The sequence below is a fragment of the Nilaparvata lugens genome, chromosome 2, assembly GCF_014356525.2.
Source record: "Nilaparvata lugens isolate BPH chromosome 2, ASM1435652v1, whole genome shotgun sequence".
NCBI classification, from domain to species: domain Eukaryota; kingdom Metazoa; phylum Arthropoda; class Insecta; order Hemiptera; family Delphacidae; genus Nilaparvata; species Nilaparvata lugens.
In genome coordinates this window covers 51,580,777-51,602,914 of record NC_052505.1, presented here as the reverse complement: position 1 = coordinate 51,602,914, position 22,138 = coordinate 51,580,777, and the positions used below count along the sequence as shown (strand labels likewise).

Sequence of the window (22,138 nt, the reverse complement as noted above, 5' to 3'; positions counted from 1 at the left end):
AGACAGAGAATCGGAAACTCTGTTCTTCTATCTCTCTCTCCACTGTTATTATAACGGTAATAAAAGCATATTATATTATAATATAGTAATATTTGTAAAGTGTCTATATGTAGACAAGTATGCACAATAAAATTGAAGTGCATTAAAAACTTACGAGTCTATAAAGATCTAGATAGATAACAATAATTTTTACAGACTGCATTTAGTAAAAATTCTAACACAAAATAAATTTTTTATTCACAAAATGTAGAAATAATTATAATTAATCAAGGCAGACAAACGGCGTCTCTGTTCTCTTATCTTTATCCACTGTCATTATAACGTGGACCTCACTATAGGCAAACCACTGATGTCACAAAACATTATTATCTACAGACCTTAACTGGATAGTTGTGTTTGTAGCAGTAATCATTCAACTAATATCAATATTCAGTCTCGAAGAGATTTTAAGCTGCATCAATCAGAAATCCAACAAAAACTCACACGAAGTCGAAGTATGCTATTCGACAAACTCGCAGAATGGTTGCTCTCTTTACGAGAAATTGTCACTTCAAAAAAAGTGTTGCAGCTGCAGGCTCAGAAACGTTCTCTCTCTAGTGTTTAAAGGAGGCAAACAAAAATTGAGTAAAGAAACGTTTATATATGCTTTAATCTCAACTACTTTTCCATTTAATGACTATTTTATATTGAGAAAAATCATCATCTTATTTCCGGGGATTTCAGTTTATAATTCCGGGTTTTTGGGACTGATTCCAAGGAAAATCTTGGGTAATTTTGTCCATTGCCATTGGCAACGCTGATTCAGTACATTTTAAATGTTAAAGAAGCGTCCGCTCTAAAATAAGGTTATGTATGACTTGAAAGTTGAATATTGAAAATAACATTTTAATTTTGATAAAGAATTGGATGCAGTGTCGCAGTGTGACGGTTGTTAGTTTTTGTGTCCGTACCTAGCAACAGATCAAACACAACCTCATTGCAATTTTCCATTTGCTAAAATACATTTAGTAGGTACTGTCATAAATTTTATTAAGCTACAAATTGAAGGTAGTTTGTGAACCCAATTACTTCGTTTATCACCTCATCACTTATTATAGAAATTTTCATTACATCTACAGAAATCTAAATAGTAAAATGCTGAATGGATGTGAAGTAGAAAATGGAATCAAGGAAGATCATGACTTGGCAAAATTTGACTTTGCAGAAGGTACTACAGATATAGGAAATTTTCAAATCAGACCTTCACTAGAAGAAAAGTGAGTAGTAGCCTATAGTATGATAGTTTTCAAGTTTCTATTACAACTTACAGTCCCCAAATAAGTATTACCGTCATTGTTTCTCTTACAGTACTTGAAATTGAGCGAGTGGAATATTATAAGTAGGCTATTTTGGAGGTGAAAAACCGGTTTCTAAATCAATGAATGTAAAAAACCAAAGTAAGGGTTTAATCTTTTGCTCTAGTAGTACAAGGTTTTGCTCTAAGCTTTTGCTCTAGAAGTACAAGGTTTTGCTTGAAATTATTATGAATAGAAGTAGAAGGATTTCCTTCAGATTTCACAAGCATAATCATAAAATATCCTTTTTTATATATGAAGGATATCCTTCCAAGGTAGAATGTAGGAGTAAAAGCATTTCTTTTTCCGTTTCAAGTGCTAGTAGGCTACTTTATGAAGACGGTAGTACTTCAAGTACGGCACGTATCTACTAGGGATGGGTATCGATACATCGATGTTTTAAAACATCGATGTTTCAACATCAAACATCGATGTTTTTAACATCGATGTTTACTGTTCGATGTTTTTTCACTTATCGATGGTTTTACCTAGACATCGGTCATCCGATGTTTTTCCCAACTAAAAAGTATAAACAATTCTAATTTTTTAATTTGATACAAGTTTTTTTTATTTTTTTGTTTGAAGAGGATTATCTTGAGAGCAATAAGCAATAGTAACAAGATTACAATCATTATCTCTATCATATTTAGTGTAGTATTCTGTTTAGTGTTTTTTGTGAATATAGATCACTCTTGTGAAAGATCTCGCATAAGTTTTGATTTCCTGCAGATTGCTATTTCTATTTTCAATCAGGCTCTCTGTATTTTTATGTGAGACTGTTGGATACTCTTGAAGATTTACATTACTTCTGTGGCCCGTGTCAAGGTTAGATAGTTAGTTATTTAGAATTGATTAAGAGGTCGGATTCTTCGTTTCTTAGGAAGAAAGAGTTTTTTCTTACTACAATTATTTCCTCAACATGTGTTTAACACTAATTAATCTAGCTCTGGAAAAGAGGTCCTCGTATTGTAAGGAGTGCAGATATCCATATAAAAAACTTAATCCATTTTCATTTCCTAAAAAATCTATCAGGTATTGAATGAATACGATATGAGTATCAATGATTGCTAAAATTAGCTTAGGGTGAAATTTCAAGACCGAATCCTCAAGGATATCCCGAGAGGTTTCAGACTAAACCATGAAGATGACAAATCTTGTGAACTAGAGTTGATGTATCTATCTAGTCACAACCTGACTTCAATTATTCGAAAGACTGTTACTTGAATGCCACAAGTCCAAAATTGCTGTGATTCCAGTTAGTAACTGTTGAAATATTGGAACAATAGCTCCAGATAAAATTGTAGTCACTTTAGAAGCTCTTTTTGTGCTCTACAATCTGAGATCAGTTATAGCGATCTATCTCATATTCCAGGTACACCTGACAACAATGCTCCTTGTATTGTGAAAAACGCCTAATTTTCAGCTTCAACCATCATCACCAACTACATTGTCCTCACATTGATATTTCGCACAACGACATAAGTTCTTGAGATTATGTTCTATGAGAATCACCCGTAAGATACACTTCATTTCAGTATTTCCTAGTGGAGAGGCGCGCTTAAGGACACCTCAAGGATCAACATTTCAAACACATAACTTTTGACACAATGCTCAGATTTCATCGTACTACACTTCATCCTTCTCGGTTCGTCACGGCGGTTCAAAATCATGCATAATAATTCAAATTCGGTCGAAAAATGGAAAATTGATTGTTGTGTGTACTTAAGCCCATATTCCAATACACAGAAAATGACCAATTTCTATATTCAAAGTTGCATGTCTTGTGAAATACTTCTGATAAAATTTCCAAATCTAGTGAGAATGTGAAAATTGTCCCCCTCTACCCACTCCAATAAATAATACTTTCAATTCCAAAACAATTTGGAAGTTGAGATTTTAAAAATTGCGATTTCAGTTTTTACATTTTTTTCGTAATTTTACTGTTGATCAAGAGTTTCTAAATAATAATAATAATATTTCATTCTCAACAAAAGTATAACAAAAACAATGTAATACGTTGAAAAACGTCACAGATAAATAACATAAAATATCAATCTTGAAATAAAACTCTAATAACATTTAACAATCCATTAAATTTGCAAAATTTAGATAATAATTTTTTTCACTCTAACAAGAATTCGTCAACCTCATAGAAAGCCTTCTCACTGAGAAAAGAATATAGTTCTGTTTTGAATTGTTTTTCTTCAACAATACTTCTCAAATCAGCCGGAAGTTTCGCAAAAAACTTTTGTCCCCTATAAGTAGGTGTTTTCTCAAATACACTCAGCCTATGTCTCTCAACTTAAATGTTATTCCTTCCTCTAGTGTTATAGCCATGAATATCTGAGTTAACTTGGAATGAATTCAACCTATCCTTCACATGTAATATTGATTTGAAAATGTACAATGATGGAACAGTTAGAATACTTAGGCTACTGAAAGACTCCCGACATGTCTGTGGAAATTTGAGCCCCTCCAGGTATCTTATTGCGGACTTTTGCAAAACAAAAATTCTTTGAATGTTTTGCTTCGAGGTACTCCCCCATAATTCAATGCCATAAGCAATGTGGGATTCAATCAGTGCATAGTAGAGACTTTTTGCTGTTGTTTTAGGCACCCGTTTAACAAAAACGAGTCTGATACATCATAGAAACTTACGATTGATTACAAATTGTAGATAAATTCATCCTCTATGAGCTCAGTTGCCTAAAATCCATCTTGAATCACTTTTCGCTATCATAGAACTGCCAAAACCGTTAATATGAGAAAAATATCTACAATTTCTGGATTTTTTTCAACAATAAAATCTCACTTTACGAACATATTTTTTCATGAATTGTTTACAGCAGATGAAATAGAAAATTCTATTGTACATTTCAAGATCATGTAATAATTTTTATAATAAGGGGTTACCGAGATACATAGCTTTGAATATAGAAATTGGCCATTTCTTATGTATTGAATATGAAGAAGTACCTACACTCAACAATAAATATTCTCTTATTCATCACCAAGACCAGCGGAGCCTGATATGTTGTGTCAAAAAAATAAGAATAACCTATTCTTGAAGTCAGCCATGACTTTAAAAATGAGTTGTCAAGATGGTTTGGTGACTGTAATTTCAAGTAACTCATTTAACCCGTAGAAAGGGGTCTCTGTGAGCCAACTCTTCGAGTTCACCCTGTGTATCAGTTGGGTAACACTATTAATTATTAAAACAACATTTATGCACTTCAGGATTATTTATATTCTCCAGCCACTCTCGGGCCATGTCACACACACAACAACTACCACTACTAACCCAATCATACAACATATGACACAACTTCCTCCTTTATAAAAACTGAGTACAATTAAGTATAAAGTATGTAAGAGCAAATATGATAATTGTTGAAAAGCACAGTATTAATTATTAATGTCCAAATATCAATTTTGCTGCAAGGAAAAAACAAAACTACACACAATTACATAATACAAAAATCAGACTATAAGTAAGTTACATAATGATTACAAAATAGACACAGTTAACAAATTAAACATAGTCTTGTAGGTATATAGGCTTTTTTATATGTCCACCCACTCTACTCATTGGCCCTGCAACTTCCTCAGGATGGTCAATCTCCCCTGAATGTAAATTCTGTGGGAATTGGCCATTTGACCCTTGTGGCAGATTGCCATCCGAAATTCGACCCATAGCATCATCACTACTGGTTTTGTACACCACTTTGTTCAACGATTTTATTAACATGCTTCTATTCCAGCGGTATTCCTTACCAACCTCATCCCCAACTATATAACTCCTAAGAGCATTAAGCTTATCGACAACTTCACCTGTCACCCATGTAGATTGAGACCCAAACTTTCTTATTAAAACATTACTCCCTCTCTCAAATTCAGGTAGAGAACAGGCTGATTTATGATAATGACGCTCATTTGTGTTGTTCCTACTAAATTTACACAATACTATAGGCTTCAAAAAAAGAGAACTTGTGGGTAATTTCGATTTGAGCATCCTATTCAGGAAAAGTTGAGCTGGGCTTGCATTCACTCTATTCAATGGAGAGTTTCTATACTCCAGAAAAAAATGCCAAGTCTTTGTGACTACTAGCAGAACGTCTCAACAAACTTTTAGAAATAGAAACTCCTTTCTCAGCAAGCCCATTACTACAAGCATAATAAGGACTACTTGTAATAGTTCAAAAATTTCATTCATGTGCAAAGGACTTGAGTTCACTACTAGAGAATGGTACATTATCTGAAAGAAAATAATCAGGAACACCAAAATGTGCAAAAAACATCTCCAACTTCTATCCAGTTGGAATAAGAATCAATAGCTGTGAGATAGCTTGCTCCACCAAAATCAAATAAATCACTTGATAACAGTTCCCAAGGACGGGAGGCTAGTGGATGACTCATTAACGGTTATTTTCTATTTCTAAATCTGAATTTATCACAAATTTTACAAGACAAAACATTTTCTATATCTGAATTCATATTAGGAACAAAATATTACGTGCCCTTGCTTTACAGTTATTTACTCCTAGATGAGCTTCATGAATCAAGTTTAACAAACATTGCTTAAGTTTTTCTGGAACTAATACTTTGAATCCAAAAACAACAATCCATCTTCATAAAATATTCCATCTCTGAGATTAAAATACAATCTTTCCTCTTTATTTGTTGAATTTTTCATGTCTGGCCACCCTTCTTGAACATACTCTTTCACCCTACTCAGAACTGGGTCACTGTCAGTAGCTAGCATATACTCTTGTTTCTTTTGCTCTGACATATTTAGATGATTACTCAAACTATGTATCACTACAGACTTGTCTAGAATACTTTCATTATCCACAGGAGTAACATTAGAAAACCTTGTTAATATATCTGCTAAAACATTGTCTTTACCTGGAAGATACTTAATATTCAAGTTGCAATTAAGAAGTTTTATTTTTTGCTTTTGAAATCGACCTGAAACATTGAACATACTTTTGTCCATTATGCCTATGATAGGTTTATGATCCAGTGTACACAGTTACTGCATTTTCATAATTATAATTATGATATTTTGACACAGCAAAAAAAATTGCAGCCATTTCTTTGTCTATGACTGGATATCGAGTTTCAGCATCAGTCAATGTTCTAGAACTGATTGCTACAGGATGCTTACCTATTTTGTATTAAACATGCTTCTAGAGCATAATTACTAGCATCTACAAATATGTCGACTGGAACATTAGGATCAAAAATTTTTATAATTGTAGCTTCCTGAATTTTATTTTTCAACTTTAAGTATGCCTCAGATTGGGAATGGGACCAATTTCACTCAACATTTTTCTCCAACAACTGACACAAAGGCGCAGTGAGATCTGACATATTTGGAATAAATTTCCCCTAAAAGTTAGCCACTCCCAACACAGACTGTAATTCCTTTTTGTTTTGAGGAACCTGCAAAGCAAGAATAGCCTCAACCCGTTCAGGGTTTGGTTGAACTCCTTTTTCAGAAAAAACTTGACCAAGATATTCAACAGTAGGCCTACTAACCTTAAACTGTAATTTATTGAGGGTTTGGTCATGCTCCTTTTCGCTCTCAGTTGCAATAATGAAATCAAAATTAATTTCTAAATTGGGAATGTCACCAAATACCTTATTATAATGCTGAAATATTTCTGGGCTAACACTCAACCAAATGGAGTGATAAATGTAGTAATGAGTCTACTTTCAACATCTAATTCTATGTGATGAAACCTATCTTTCATGTCAAGAACAGAAAAGTACCTCTTAATAATAACTCTAACTCGCCTGCTGATGGAATTGGATAGGGATTCATTTTCAGACATTTTTTCAAATGGCCTGGATCAAGACATAATCTAAGTGATTTGTCTGGCTTCTCTACGATTACAATATTGTTGACCCAATCCGTTGGATTATTAACAGGCTCTATGATTCCCTCACCCACTAACTTATCAAGTTTTGGTTTAATAGACTCTGGGACTCTACATACAGGATTTATTATAGGGATACTGTTTCCTTCAAGCTCTAACTTCAATTTGTCTGGGAACTTTCATACTCCTTCAAAGACTTCACTATTAGCCTCAATAAGCGATTTTTTACTGTCATAAGTGGATACAACCTGCTTTGGCTCAGCTGGCTTGATACTCCAGACTGTATGTACTACCATGGTTTTCCAACAAATCCAATCTTTTTATGAGGCCTAACTTCACACAAGTGTTCAAACCTAATAGGGGCATATTATCAGTATCAACAACCACAAATTCAATTGTACCATATCTATTCTTTACACAGGCATTCACTGTGACAGAGCCAGTACTGATAAATTCTTTGTTACAATAACTTAAAATTTTGAATGAGTTGGGCTCCAACCTAGCTTTCAGATTAAATATCTGAAAACATTTTAAAGGTAACACATTACATTGAGCACCTGAATCAAGCTTACAGACCAATTTATTGTACTAAAGTTTAATCATTTCTGTCCAAATTGACTGATCTGAATTACCACCAATTGTACCTATCAACCCAAAACTGTCCATGAGTAACATCCTCATCTGTATGACAATCATCAATGTTCTTTTTTGAACTTCTAAGTTGGCAAACAACAGAAAAATGGTTCTCGTTACCACAATTGTTGCATGATTTCCCAAACGTTGCACACTCACGAAATCCATGTGTTCTATTACATTTATCACAATGAAATAACTTGCCAGATCCTGTGTTTGGCACTGATCTTTTAGACTGGGTCTTCACAATTTCCTGTTCAACATTATTATAACATCTGCCAGATCTGAATAGTCTATTTAATTCGCAAATTTCACTTGTAGTTTCTTGCACAATTTGAATTTGAAATAATTTTAAATAATTTTCCTCACAAAATTCGCACTGCATTGCCAGTATAGAAAATCAAATCAGTAGAGAAATGTTCAAAGGACTCACCTTGCTGTTGGCGGCGCGAAAAAAACTGGACCCCATTGTAGGTTATATTTTTTCGGGGCTCACAAAACCTATCAAATGCCTCAAGTACTTTTTCAAAAGATTTCCTGTCTTTTTCCGAAAGTTCGAATGTATTAAAAGCTTCATCACCTACACAGTTCAGTAACACAGTCCACTGTCTGACGCTGTTGGAAAAATTTGAAAATTTTGTTTGAAAAGCCTCCAATTATTTGCTATGTCATCATTCAAAATAAGGTCTTTTGGTGGTTTGAACTTAATTCTGGTACCTTGGAATACTCACTACTTACTATTTAACAGTACACACGATTTACATGGCTACCAAGAATGTAGGTTAGGATGACATGACAATGTAATCCAACTATCCGAGACTATTGTAACTGTATCATACATTTAAAGAAAAGATAACGACTTCTGACACCATTTATCAATTGGGTAACACTATTAATTATTGAAACAACATTTATGTACTTCAGGATTATTTATATTCTCCAGCCACTCTCGGGCCATGTTACACACACAACAACTACCACTGCCAACCCAATCATACAACATAATGATACACCCTGAATGCTCGGGTACTTACTTGGGGCAGTCAAATGTTTAGACAGCTCGTTATAATTTTTTAGAGTTATAATAGGAAATAATGAGTCTCTTGACCTACTCTGCAACAAGGCATGTCAATCATACTTGATTCTTGATGGCTTCATCTTCGACAAACAGTGCTGGAAAGATTGCATCACATGTGGGTCTAGACGATGTTGCCCGAATTATCCTCAAAATACTCATTGAGCAAGTAATAATGATAATAAGGTGTTCCTGTTCATGGCGTGGTCATGCTACATAGGCATGTCCACAAGTGAAAAAGTAGTAATCTCTGCCGACAAGCCATGACTTGTTACTAGTTTTTTTCTTCTAAAGCTGCTATCATTCAGGTACTTCTCCACAGCTGGCAGTCTGTTGAACCTTGATGTTACTTAGTTACTTCCGAGGTCCTGGGATCGGGGAATTGTCAATGGACTATGATCTCCTCTGTCAGGGTTGTCAAGAAGGTGTATAGAGTATCTTGCACTATAAGGTATAAACTTAGTACAGTCTTGCAATGAGGTATTTTTTCAGCTGTCTGTGGAATGTTGTCTGTGAATCCCTTAAATTCTTTAGGCTATCTGGTAAATAGTTGAAAAAATGTGATCCTGCATAGGTAGGTCTGTTCTTGAATTTGGTGAGCCTGTGCTGAAGGTTCAGCTGACTGTTCAGTTTGCTTCTTGTGTTTTGTGTGTGTGTGTGTGTGTGTGTGTTGTCTATTTCTGAGATTCGGTCTTGAGTCTATGGTAAGGATTATGGTTTCAAGTATGTAGATTGAGACCACTGTAAGCAGTTTGCTTTCCACAAGAATAATGGTCCACAGTGCTCAAGTGCATCTCTTCTTAGGATGGTTTGCAAGGTTTTTTCTGACTTAGTAGAACTCTGTCCATCTGCACCTGTGCTGAAGCTCCCCAGGCAACACTAAAATATCGCAGCTGTGAGGCAAATAGGGCATGATAGGCGATAAATGTGGTACTGTCATCAGTAGTACATCTTATTCTATGAAGTACATATGGATGGACATATACACCTGGACATAAGTCCAGGTTCTTGTCCATCATGATACCATATATGCATTGGTCACATTGTCTATATTGAATATCTGTCTCTTTGGTGTGAATTTTATATTCACTGTTTTGTCTTTATTGATCGATAGCTTCAGTTTCCTACTTATATTTGTGACCATTTCAAGTGCCGAGCTTATATCATTGATTTCAGATTCTCTGGCTGATGGGATTATTATGGTGGTATCCTCTGCAAATAGTAAACATTTTTGGTCCTTGAGATTATTTGGGAAATCTTCTATGTAAATGAGAAAGAACAAGGGTTGTAGGATTAACCCTTGAGGAATACCTCTAGACATTTTGCAAAGTGATGATTTGGCACTAGTCAAGGCTGTATGCTGCTGGTAACCAATTTCAACATATTGATACCTGTCAGTGAAATAGTTTTGGATCTATTTTCTGACTTGGCCCTGAATGTTCAGGTGTTTCAATTTTTTGATTAGGATTTATTAGTCTAAATTATTGAATGCCTTTTGCAAGTTCAAAGTTATAGTTCTGGGGTAACCTTTTTAGGTACCAATATTGTAAAGGTAACACCTTTTTAAAAAGAAAACTTTATTTCCAAACATATAATATTATAATATACTGATATGAAGTTTGTAATAATTTTAGCATACAAACAAATATTTTATATATTGATCAAATGTCTGGTTGAGGTATTAAATTTAGTACTCTATATGCTTCCTCATCTGAGCTTAGACCTTCTAATCTATTTCAAATCTTAGACCAGTTATAGAATAGACATGCTGGGAAGTCTAGCCTCTGAAGCCAACATCTACTGCCAAATCCACCCATCTTGACGTCACAACAGTGATGTCACGCATTGTATGGAAAACTTTCAGATTTGTGTCTATTTCAGATTCATGGTGTTTTTAGGTTATTTCTAGCTATGGGAACAATATAGGTTAAGTTATAATGTGTTATGTGATATCGGCTTCAAAGTTATAATGTGTTTTGAAAATAATAAGGTACGGTAGCCTACAAAACTAATTTATTGTCATGCTGCAATGAGTTCACTTACATCATAACCAAGGATAATATTAGTTACAACTTACAATATTTATGTGTATAAATTTCAACTTATGCATGAAAAGATATTCACTTTTTTCCCTAAAAATTTCAGTGCAATTATATGCTGCGCAGGAAATTACCATTTTCATAAATAATAATTAAATAAATAACAATCTGCTATCGAAAACAATGTTTAACAACAATGTAAGTTAAACACCACAAACACTTACACAACAAACTCAAAAAAGTTTTCTATAATTTCTATACGATGCGTGACGTCACTGTTGTGACGTCAAGATGGGTGGATTTGGCACTAGATGTTGGCTTCATCGACTTTCAGTATGAATATACAATGGGCCGTGTCTATTCTATAACTGGTCTAAGTTTGAAATGTAAGTTTTTAAAATGGAGATGCTTCCCATGTTATTTAAATGGAGTTACTTTTACGCTCTAGTGAGTTTTTCTGTTTTTTCTTCCCGAGAGCAAAAAAGTTATACTTCAGTATTATGTTACAGGGAGTAAAGTTAGCACTTTGGACAGTAGGTGGAGGAAATAGTTATTTGTATATCTAGAGTGAAAAGTACGACTTTTTCTCCCTGAGGGAAAAGTTTAAGCCTGAGGCAAAGCCGAGGGCAACAATTTTCCCGAGGGAGAAAAAGTATTTTTCACTCGTGATGTACACAACATTTTTCCTCCATCTACATTTTTTTATAGAAACTGCAAATAAAATCATTTTAATAACTTACGTATTGGTGACAATGTTTCCTAACAACATAACCTAATATCTAAAACTTTAAAACCGGCCGTCTGATTGGCACTGCCGATTGCGCTATCTATCGGCTAAAGTTGTAACAATCAGCTGGGTGTTTACCAAAAATGGCTGACTCCAGATCACGCGGTTCAGATTTGAATTGCAGATCAAAAATATTTGTTGGCTGGTATTTTGAATAGAATAAGATATTTTTAAAATTGTATAAATTTTTATCGTCTACTTATATTAAGAATATAATATCATACAAACATATATTTCAGGAGTTGATCAAATTTCTGGTTGTGGTATTGAATTCAGTTGACTCAATGACAGACACCTCTTTATGCTTTCTCATCTGTGCTTAGACCTTCTAACCTATTATAATGTAAGTTTTTAAAATAGAGATGCTTCCCATGTTATTTAAATGGAGTCACTTTTACTCCCTAGGGAGTTTTTCTGTTTTTTACTACCGAGGGCGAAAAAGTGACACTTTAGTATTATGTTTCAGGGAGTAAAGTACTTTAGCCAGTAGGTGGAGGAAAAAATTATTTTTGTTATTACCTTATGTTAATAACATTAAGTCATTAACATTATGTTAATAACATTTTCTTTTGGCTGCTAGTTTTGTTATCAACAAAAGTTAATAACTTGGTCACGTGCTTCGTCAGCTGCTGTAGTTGGTAGGGAATACTGGCACGAACTGTATAGCAGTTTGCTGGGTGAGGGGGTTGCGGGGAATATAGGAATCTGTTATTAACAAAAGTTAATGCGCTGAAAGAGGCTATTTACTTTTGTTATCAACTTTTGTTAATAACGGTTTCAAGTTGTGAAGTTAACAATTTCTTATTAATAGCATTAATGCTCCCAATTCAAATAATGCTGACACATTGATTTGAATCTTACTATAATTTGTTTACATTAGATCAGATGAAGATCATAATGTTAATTATCACACCTGTTTTAATTTGAATTATTTTGAAGACAGTTTAATAACATAACACATTTCCTTTGATCTTTACCGACTTTTGATGGATAACATAAATCTTGTTAATAACAAGGAATTGCCTGCTAAAAACACGAGTTATTAACTTTTGTTGGGAGAAAATTTTGTCGATTCAGTCAAGTTGTTAACTTTTTGTTGATAAATCGTATTATTAACTCCGGTGTAAACGCAGCTTACAGCTTTATTCACACCAAACTATTTTGTTCTGCAGAGAGGCAGAGCAACAGAGCACAGATATCTGAGCGTCAACAGAGTTTGTATTCACATCAAAAAACATTTATGGGCCGATAGAGCTCTTCGCTCTGCTCTCAGTTGCGCTCTGGCCAAGAAAAGATTATGTCAAACCAGTCTGTGCCGTGTTAATACACGGCATTCATTTATAAATTCATTTTATAAAAGTGTTCCTTGGCTCAATAGGGGCAACGATGATAGCAGTGACGATGATCTTCTTCTGCTATACTCTTGTAGTAGTTGTGGTTGATCTCATTGGGTGCACCCAAGAAATAAGAAAAGAAAAATTTATGGCGAGTTCCATCACTTGATGCGAGATCTCCACGCTGATGAAGACAAATTTAGTGGGTACTTCAATGAAGGGGGACCAATTTACAAATTTAGGGGGACCAATTCAGTGAAGTTTTATAATTTATTAATGATAAAATAAAAAAAGAAGATATCAACTACAGAGAATCTATAAGTAGCAGAGAATGACTAGCTGTCTGCTTAAGGTGCAGACAAAATAGTGATGATAGTATATTGATAGTTACTGTTCATTTATCATTGTATTTATTATATGCTAGAAGTAAATATATTATTGAAACATTTTTTTTGCATTGTTTGTTATATGATAGAAAAATTATATACAATCTCTCATACTCAATCTATACTTTAGGAGTAATATTTCTCTAAATTTTCCTAATTAATCCACTGTATTGTAGTATGAAGTAATACGTAGTGAGTTTCTCGATTGTTTGAATTAATTGGGTATTAGTAGTTCATAATGATCGCAGCAGTCAACAAGTAATTGCTGACTAGCCTGCAATGTCAATTGCCTGTAATGACTAGTCATATTCAACATATATTTTCCGTGAACTGTTATAATAGTATTGTATTATAACTTATAACTATAACTATACGTATTATAACTCATTATAATACAATTATAATAATAATGAAAAACTTTCATATGAAGAAAATTACATACAGTTGAATATGTGATTTTATTATATCTATCGTTAGATACCATTCAGACCTGATACAATAGACTATTTCAGGCTGTATCGATCTCCATGACATTTAAAGGAACGAATAATCGAAATATATCAGACCCCATCTAACATAAATTACTGTGAATATATATTTCTTGTAAATTTTTAATTACAATATAAATTAAAATTAATAGCGCCCTTTTAATATATATTTTACTACAACATGTTTTGAAATCTTCAGAGTCATTCTCAAGTGATTCAAACTCAAAATGACTCTTAAGAGTTCAGAACATGATGTGTTAAAATACATATCAATTGAGTGCTACAATTTTTAATTTCTATTGTACTGTACATACCAGTAGCCCTAAAGAGCAAAGTTAAGCTTCAACAATTAGTGACTAGAAGCACAGCACGGTCAGCTACAGCCGAGGCAACAGAGCAGACTGATTTTGATTTTGTTCTAGTGAAGTTCTCTTGTCGTTGAATAAGTCAGAACAAGTGATTTCATTGAATTCTTCTAATAAGTGGAAAAATGTAATTTGATTGTGCCAACAGTCAGCAGCAGTCGGCAAGATAAAAAGAGAAGAATAGTCAAAATAAATCATACAATATTAGGATCATATTTCAGTAATTAAAACCATTTCCACTTCAATAGCATGCCTACCAACTTCAGAATTATAAAAATACCTTTGTTCTGAGCAAATTTCTCTATTTTAGGTACCTAATGTTAAGAAGGCATTTCTTAAGATCTATGCCTCATTTTTCATTTTTTTAAGCAAACGCGAGCCAAATTATTAATTACAATGCGCTGAATCCGAATCTGAAATTATAATTTTTCTATCTCCATTTTTACGCGATTAAGGTTTTTGATGAGAGAACTTTATCGAAAACGTCCGCTCGGATGCCTGGAGAAAATCGCTCCCAGATCGATTCGAAAACATCTGCATGCCAGCAGAGTTTTCTCGGAAACGTCGGCTGGCCGATATCGGCTGATGAACAGAGTGCGATGTGCATTGCTTAAGCCGGCACAGACAGATCTTTTTCAATCCATCCATCCACAGACTCTGCAGAGCTGCCGAGTTTGGTGTAAATACTACTTAAGAGTGAAGCTCGTTTTGTTGATAACAAAACTAGCAGACAAAAGAAAATGTTATTAACATACGTTAAATGACTTTTGTTATTAACATCAAGTAATAACAAAAATGCTGTGAAAACGTACCTATAGTTTGTTTACATTAGATCAGATGAAGATCATTTTGTTAATGATCACATCTGCTCGTTCAATAAATCATTGCAATTGTTTATTTTTCTATAAAAGGCTAAGCCCCTACAGACTGAAATCACACCACAGCCCAAACTACTGAGCCTACAAACTTGAAATTTTGCACAATTGTTTATGATAGCCTCAAAACATCCACTAAGAAAGGATTTTCAGAAATTTGCCCCCCTGAGGGAGCTGGAGTCCCCCAAAAATTTTGTACTTTTTAACCGCTCATTGCACAGCAAAGTCATGAGGAACTTTTTTGTTCAGCTACAAAAAAAATTAGATCTAAGCAGAAAAATTCTGACCAGAAGCAGAGAGGGGTCCAGGAGAGGGCATTTTTTGAAAATGTTCATGTAAAATTACACTACAGCTCAAACTAATTGGCCTACAGACTTAAAACTCTGCACAAATATTCTTCAAACTTGCTAGACGCGCACTAAGAACGGATTTTGAAATATTTTGCCTCTAAGGGTTTCAAAGGATGAAAAAGGATCCTATTTAGTAAGGTTATGAACATGGTAAGGTGAATGCCATATATGGAACTGAGATAATTGACACATGATATTCTAACATATGTTGTATTCATTGGAAAGCTTAAAATAATTTTATCCAAAGACCTTAAAGAGATATAGACCCACAATGCCTATGCCTTCCCAATGATAGCTCTTACTTGAAATTGAAGGCCGCCATTGGGGTATTTTAGCACGAGATATTATATCTATATATTTGTAATACTATAGATTACAAAGGCATTGGTATGTAATAATCTTATAGGTTGCCCCCTCAATGGCCGATTTCAATTCCAAGTACGACACTAGCGCTGCATGTGAGTCTATGCATCTTTAAGGTCTTTGATTTTATCAATCAGCTGAACGAATTTAATTTCCCATGAATCAAAAGCGCCTGCACTTGTCCTATCATTGTTAAAGTTAAAAATTGTAAATATCTAGGTATCTATATAGATGAGAACCTGAAATGGGATATCCATATTAAATTCGTTTGCAGAAGGATGAAATACCTCTCTTACAAATTTTATGCAACTAGAAAAATTCTGAATCCAACTCATCTTAAAATCCTTTATTTTGCTATAGTACAGTCTATAATGCAATACGGAGTAGCAGAATGGGAAGGGTGTTATAATTCCCATTTGGAAGATCTATTCATAATGCAAAAATAATAATTAAATCTATTTTAAATAAACCGAGATTTTCCCCGACTGACCTTATATTTGATGAATTCAAGGTTTTGACAGTTGGACAGTTATATGCTTGAAATGTAATTAAATATTTAATAAAAAATAGAACCAATTTGCCATGCACCAATAACGCATTAAATAGACATTAAAGCTTGAGACCTCCTTCAGTTAAGTATTTGATATATAATACTAATGTTGAAACAATCAGACGGCAACTTATTTATCTAAGTACTATAATAATCAATAAAATTCCGGATCATCATCTCAACAATGCTAGAATTACAAAGAAAATGAATCAGGAAATCTTTAATTGAATAAAAAGCAATTATTTTTTTATTCTTCAAATTATTGTAACCGTTATCTTTATTGTTATTCCACATACTATCTTCCCTTTCTTCAGCCTTGCCTATCTAACTACCTTCTTTCTCTTCCCTATCACACACTCCTCCCTTTCAGTTTTACCATGCCTGCCTTTTACATGGGAAACCATAGTTGGCAAGGTATTTTCCCCCTCTTTCTTCCAGCACTCATCATTTTAGCAATATTGTCTTTAATGTGTTAATATCATTGTTACTGTTATTGATTTATTTTATATCGCATTTTCTCATTGTATTTTTGTGTGTTGTGAATAAATTGAATCGAAAATCACCTATGACATAAAATATGAGCCATTTTCCCCCACAATATTTACTAGATGATGAGAGAATTTATGAATTTCTAAAATTTTATAGAAATATGAATGAAATTAAATAAAATATGAATGAAATATAAATATTAAATGAAATATGAATGAAAACAGCTGTAGTTTTCTGTAAAGTGTCAAGTTTTTAGCTCAAAAATTTCTAGTTTCATTCAAAATTTAGACTTTTTGAATAATTACTAAGACACTGTTCTAGATTTTTTATTTTAGACTCTAATAGTACCTATTTGATTCAAAATTTACTCGTTTATCTGAGTATTGAAGTGCGTAAATTGTATTTTAAAAAGTGAAAGTGACATAACCAACATTTTGATTTGGACAATATAGTATAAATTGGAAATGGGACAGTTTTGGGCATGAGCCTGTTGTGCCTTTCCTCATGTTAGGTATTATTTGTACACAATGTGAATAAATAAATAAATAAATAAATTAATTAATTAGAAAAGCCTTACTTTTGATTTAAATGTGCAATAAAAGAATTTTCTCTTTTGAATAATCAAATAATACACATTACAGGGGAATTTGGGCAAACATTAAATATACTAGTGTAGTAGATGGTGGGAAAATGTAGTAGAATATTTGTATTATTATGTAGTTGATACTATATTAATACTTGCATTATCTCTATCTTCTTCTTCTTCTTCTTTTTTTTCTTCTTCTCTATATCTATAAAAGGCCAAGCCCCTACAGACTGAAATCACACCACAGCCCAAACTACTGAGCCTACAAACTTGAAATTTTGCACAATAGTTTATGATAGCCTAAAACATCCACTAAGAAAGGATTTTCAGAAATTTGCCCCCCTGAGGGAGCTGGGGCCCCCCAAAAATTTTGTACTTTTTAACCGCTCATTGCACAGCAAAGTCATGAGGAACTTTTTTGTTCAGCTACAAAAAAAAAATTAGATCTAAGCAGAAAAATTCTGACTAGAAGCAGAGAGGGGTCCAGGAGAGGGCATTTTTTGAAAATGTTCATGTAAAATTACACTACAGCTCAAACTAATTGGCCTACAGACTTAAAACTCTGCACAAATATTCTTCAAACATGCTAGACGCGCACTAAGAACGGTTTTTGAAATATTTTGCCTCTAAGGGTTTCAAAGGATGAAAAAATATCCTATTTAGTAAGGTTATGAACATGGTAAGGTGAATGGCATATATGGAACTGAGATAATTGACACATGATATTCTAACATATGTTGTATTCATTGAAAAGCTTAAAATAATTTTATCAATCAGCTGATCAAATTTAATTTTCCATGAATCGAAAGCGTGAGCTTGCCACGTGTTTGTTCTATTGTTGTATGCTTGGCCAGTCCTGTTTGCGCCTTCTATCAGCTGTATATGGAGTCTCATACATTCCGATTAGAACAGAGCACAGAGATTTTCTTTGGTTAGGAGTTTGTTGATAATTCTTTTTTCAAATTCAAATTTTATTGCAAATAAAAATCACATTGACAAATTTCTTAATAGACAACAAGATCACAAAAACAAGATGTCAAACATAAACCTACATTTATTTGTAGCACGGCCAGAAAAAGACAAACTTGAGTAGGTACTAGCCGTGAGTTCATTCAATATAACTTATATTCTCGTGTTAATATTTTGTGAACAAAAAGTACGAGTGGATGAGAGATGTGAGTAATTTCTTATATTTCATCTAAATGGTTATTCTTATTCTAGTAGTCGGGGTCACTTCAATCAAAGTTTTTTATTTTGTAGCTAATAAATTTCATAGGTATTGATTGTCCATAATGTATCCAGTGTCCATAATGTAAGTGATTCAACTACTCAATATCAATGGCTTACAAGTCCTCCATAGAATTTATAGTATTCCTGGTGATTGAGCCTGTCTTTTTTCAGCGTTGACTATTATGGCTGCTGCCATATAGAAGGACCTGCTTATGAGCAGAAAACTACAGACAGACAGACTATTAATAATAAAGCTTTATTTACAACTAGCTTACCTGGCGAACTTCATCCCGCCAAAAAGTCAATGTATCTCATGTCACACTTTACTTTATTTGGTGAAGTATGAAATTTATCTGACAATCAATATTTTCATTTACATCTAAACATATTCTTCTGAATCAATTGGTTGTAATATATAACAGTAAAGTGTTGAATTAAAAAAAAAAAATAGATAGGATAAATCAGTGTTTCAAAGATGAGTTCAATGTTTTCATAGTTGTTGATTGTCAATAGATGGTCCAGGAAATATGTGATGTACGATGAATCACCAGGAATTACATATTCTTTTCATCTTCCATTTTAGGATGAATATAAGCTAAGCTAAATTCAGAAAAATTGTAAATTATTCTGACATTCTTCAGTAATAATAAATGCAATATGAACAACTCTCTTCCACGAGGTGAATAATTTTTTCCAACATGTTCCGGTAACTCAATGATTGGGGAGTGATAATTATTTGTGTAGGTCTTCCAAGGAACCATTATCTACAGCTTGTACCAATCAACTACACTTGACACTACATGATCATCTTTCCGTTCTTCGGTAGCCTCTAGGCCGACAATTTCGAAAACATAGGTCTGTAAAATGGATCAATAAATAATCATTATTAGCCACCCTATTAAAATTTCTGGTCAGAAACCATCTCCAATATTCACACAACATATTCCCAAAGTTTCATGCCGTGATGTCAAGTATTTTTCAAGTCATAGGGAACAAACACACAGACATTCATTTTTATATATATAGAAGATAGAAGATTTCATTCGTCTCAAACAAAAGCCTCTCTAAATGGAGGTACGAGAATTGGAGGTACTTCTGGCGCTATGAATTCTGGCGCTATCATAGTTTCACAACTATTCTGTTCCACACTCCTATCTATCTCTTGCAGTCGTTAACCATATCTATAATAAAATAAAGAGTTGGCTTATACACGTACGGGATAGGAAAATTATGTTTGACGCATCATCACGTCTGAACTACTGGACTAATTAACTTGAAATTTTGCATATAGGCTAGATTCTTAATTAACCAAGGATGGTTATAGGCCTATTTTAAATTCTTCAAAATTTCATTACGTCAAGTTTTCAGATTAACAAGGTTGAAAATAGCTCCTTGCGAAGCACGGGTTCCTGCTAGTTCATTTTATTGCTCAGTGAAACCTGCTTGTATTTCTCAACTTTTAACATTTATTATTTGATGTTGAGCATGCACTGTAAAATGTCTTTTCATTTCTGTCAAGGTATTGTCTACAAAAATCAGAATATATTACTTTTGTAAATAATATCAAATTCACAGATGAGGTTCTAGAATGGAATAGAATAATATCAATTGATAACACGGAGATGAATAAATTCAAATAAATTTTATTTAGCAAAAATATAATATCATTTGCTACAACTGTATTTGCTTACATCCTAATACCTGTCTACAGACAGTTGTTTCATACACTTGAATACTTGACTAAGATGAAATACTAACTTACAATGCATTTTCAGTTTTCTCAAACGCGATTCTTATATTGCCAATCATTATCCTGTTAGTGTCATCCCTCTCTAATCCACCATAGAATGGTAACAAAACACGATATCAATTTCATCCACCGTCCTCAGTAACTTAATCTGAAAAAATAAATTGATATCAGTACCTGAAATTTAATATAATTTTCTTTTATCTCGGCAGCCACCAACATAATTGTGACATTAATTGCATCAAAATTGTATTCCAAGAGCAGTATACCACGACTTAGACAAGTTGCTAACATTCATTATCATTGAATGGAAAGTGGATGCCGTTTCAGTCGTGAATGCAAAGAATGGATTCTCCAAAACTTGAAAGTAGACTTTAAAATTTCAATACTAGGGACATCATGGCAAATGCTCTCATGTTTAATCTACAAACATCATATAACAAATGATTATTATGCCTGTTGCTATGTTATACTTGTTAAATTGAATAAAATTTTGTCTGAATGCTCTTTATGGGTGGAGTTAACTTCATTGTATATGAGTACTAAATTTCTAAAGAATTGCCAAGTGTTCTGTTCTAAAAGAACACTTCCAACTACATGAGTGTAAACCTTTTGATCAAACTTGTGATTCAGCCGCCTTCATTAAGCAATTCTACCATGAGTTTTATTTAAGAGTTTTCCTCTCACATAGAGCATTCATTTTATAGTGTGATTCACGTTAAAAAGTCAGTGGAAAAGATAGAGTTACAGTGCCATGTCTTGCATTTCTAGAGTAGATAGTATGATTAAAGTCATCCCATTATAGGCCTATCTGATATAATATCAATGTTTGAGTATTCTTAATAAATTTGTAATAATTGAATAAATTATCATATTCTATTCATTAAGAAAGAAATTAAAGTGAGATTGAATATTTTGTGAGTTCATTACATTTTTTCATTGCATAAAAGCAATTTGGCATGACGCACGCCAAATCTTGGCATCAGCAAGCATGTAGCTTGAAAACAATGCATTTCAGCGAGTAAGCATGTAGCTTGGAAACAATGCATTTCAGCGACATGACTAACTTAACAAAAATGAAGCTAGATAAATTTCCTACAAGTTTTATTCAGTAGAGGTTTGTTATATCTCCTTTAGTTCTAGAGATATTCACTTTTAAAAGTGTAAAAGTTTTGAAAATGCAGTTTTTCTTCCAACTTTTCGCTCTTTCAGAGGTTATTACTCAACAACAATGCATCGAAAGAATAAGTATTGTACGTTGGGTTGTAGAGGATTCAATTCTCTTTAATTTGATGTAATATGACACCATTCTATGTTTTCCATCAATAGTTATAGCAGCTTTAGTGTTGAGTGTGAAGTTTTTTTAAGTTTGTTAGATTACATGAAAACATCGAGACAGTGAGAGCTTCAATTTTACAATTTCCAAGGCGTTCAGAACGCAAACATGCATCAGCCCTTGGACATTCAGATCGTTCTGTGAGGAGGATTCTTCACGAAGACCTTAATTTCCATCCATACAAGATAGACATAATTTAAAAAATGGCTGTTTCGAAGGAATATTTTATTTTAGATTAGAGTCGATTTGCAAGAACAGTCCGAAGACCTTACAAGATTTGAAGAACAAA

At 33.4% G+C, this 22,138-nt stretch overlaps 1 protein-coding gene across 1 annotated transcript in view; it reads left to right on the top strand.

Moving 5' to 3' along the window:
- Positions 1-783: 783 nt before the first annotated feature.
- LOC111049498 (dynein light chain Tctex-type protein 2B) overlaps positions 784-22,138 on the top strand; it is a 67,896-nt gene continuing 46,541 nt past the window's right edge. The window contains exon 1 of the mRNA XM_022335576.2: positions 784-1,256. Coding sequence (XP_022191268.1) covers positions 1,135-1,256 — 122 coding nt within the window. The 5' untranslated portion in view covers positions 784-1,134. The remainder of the gene's footprint in view (positions 1,257-22,138) is intronic.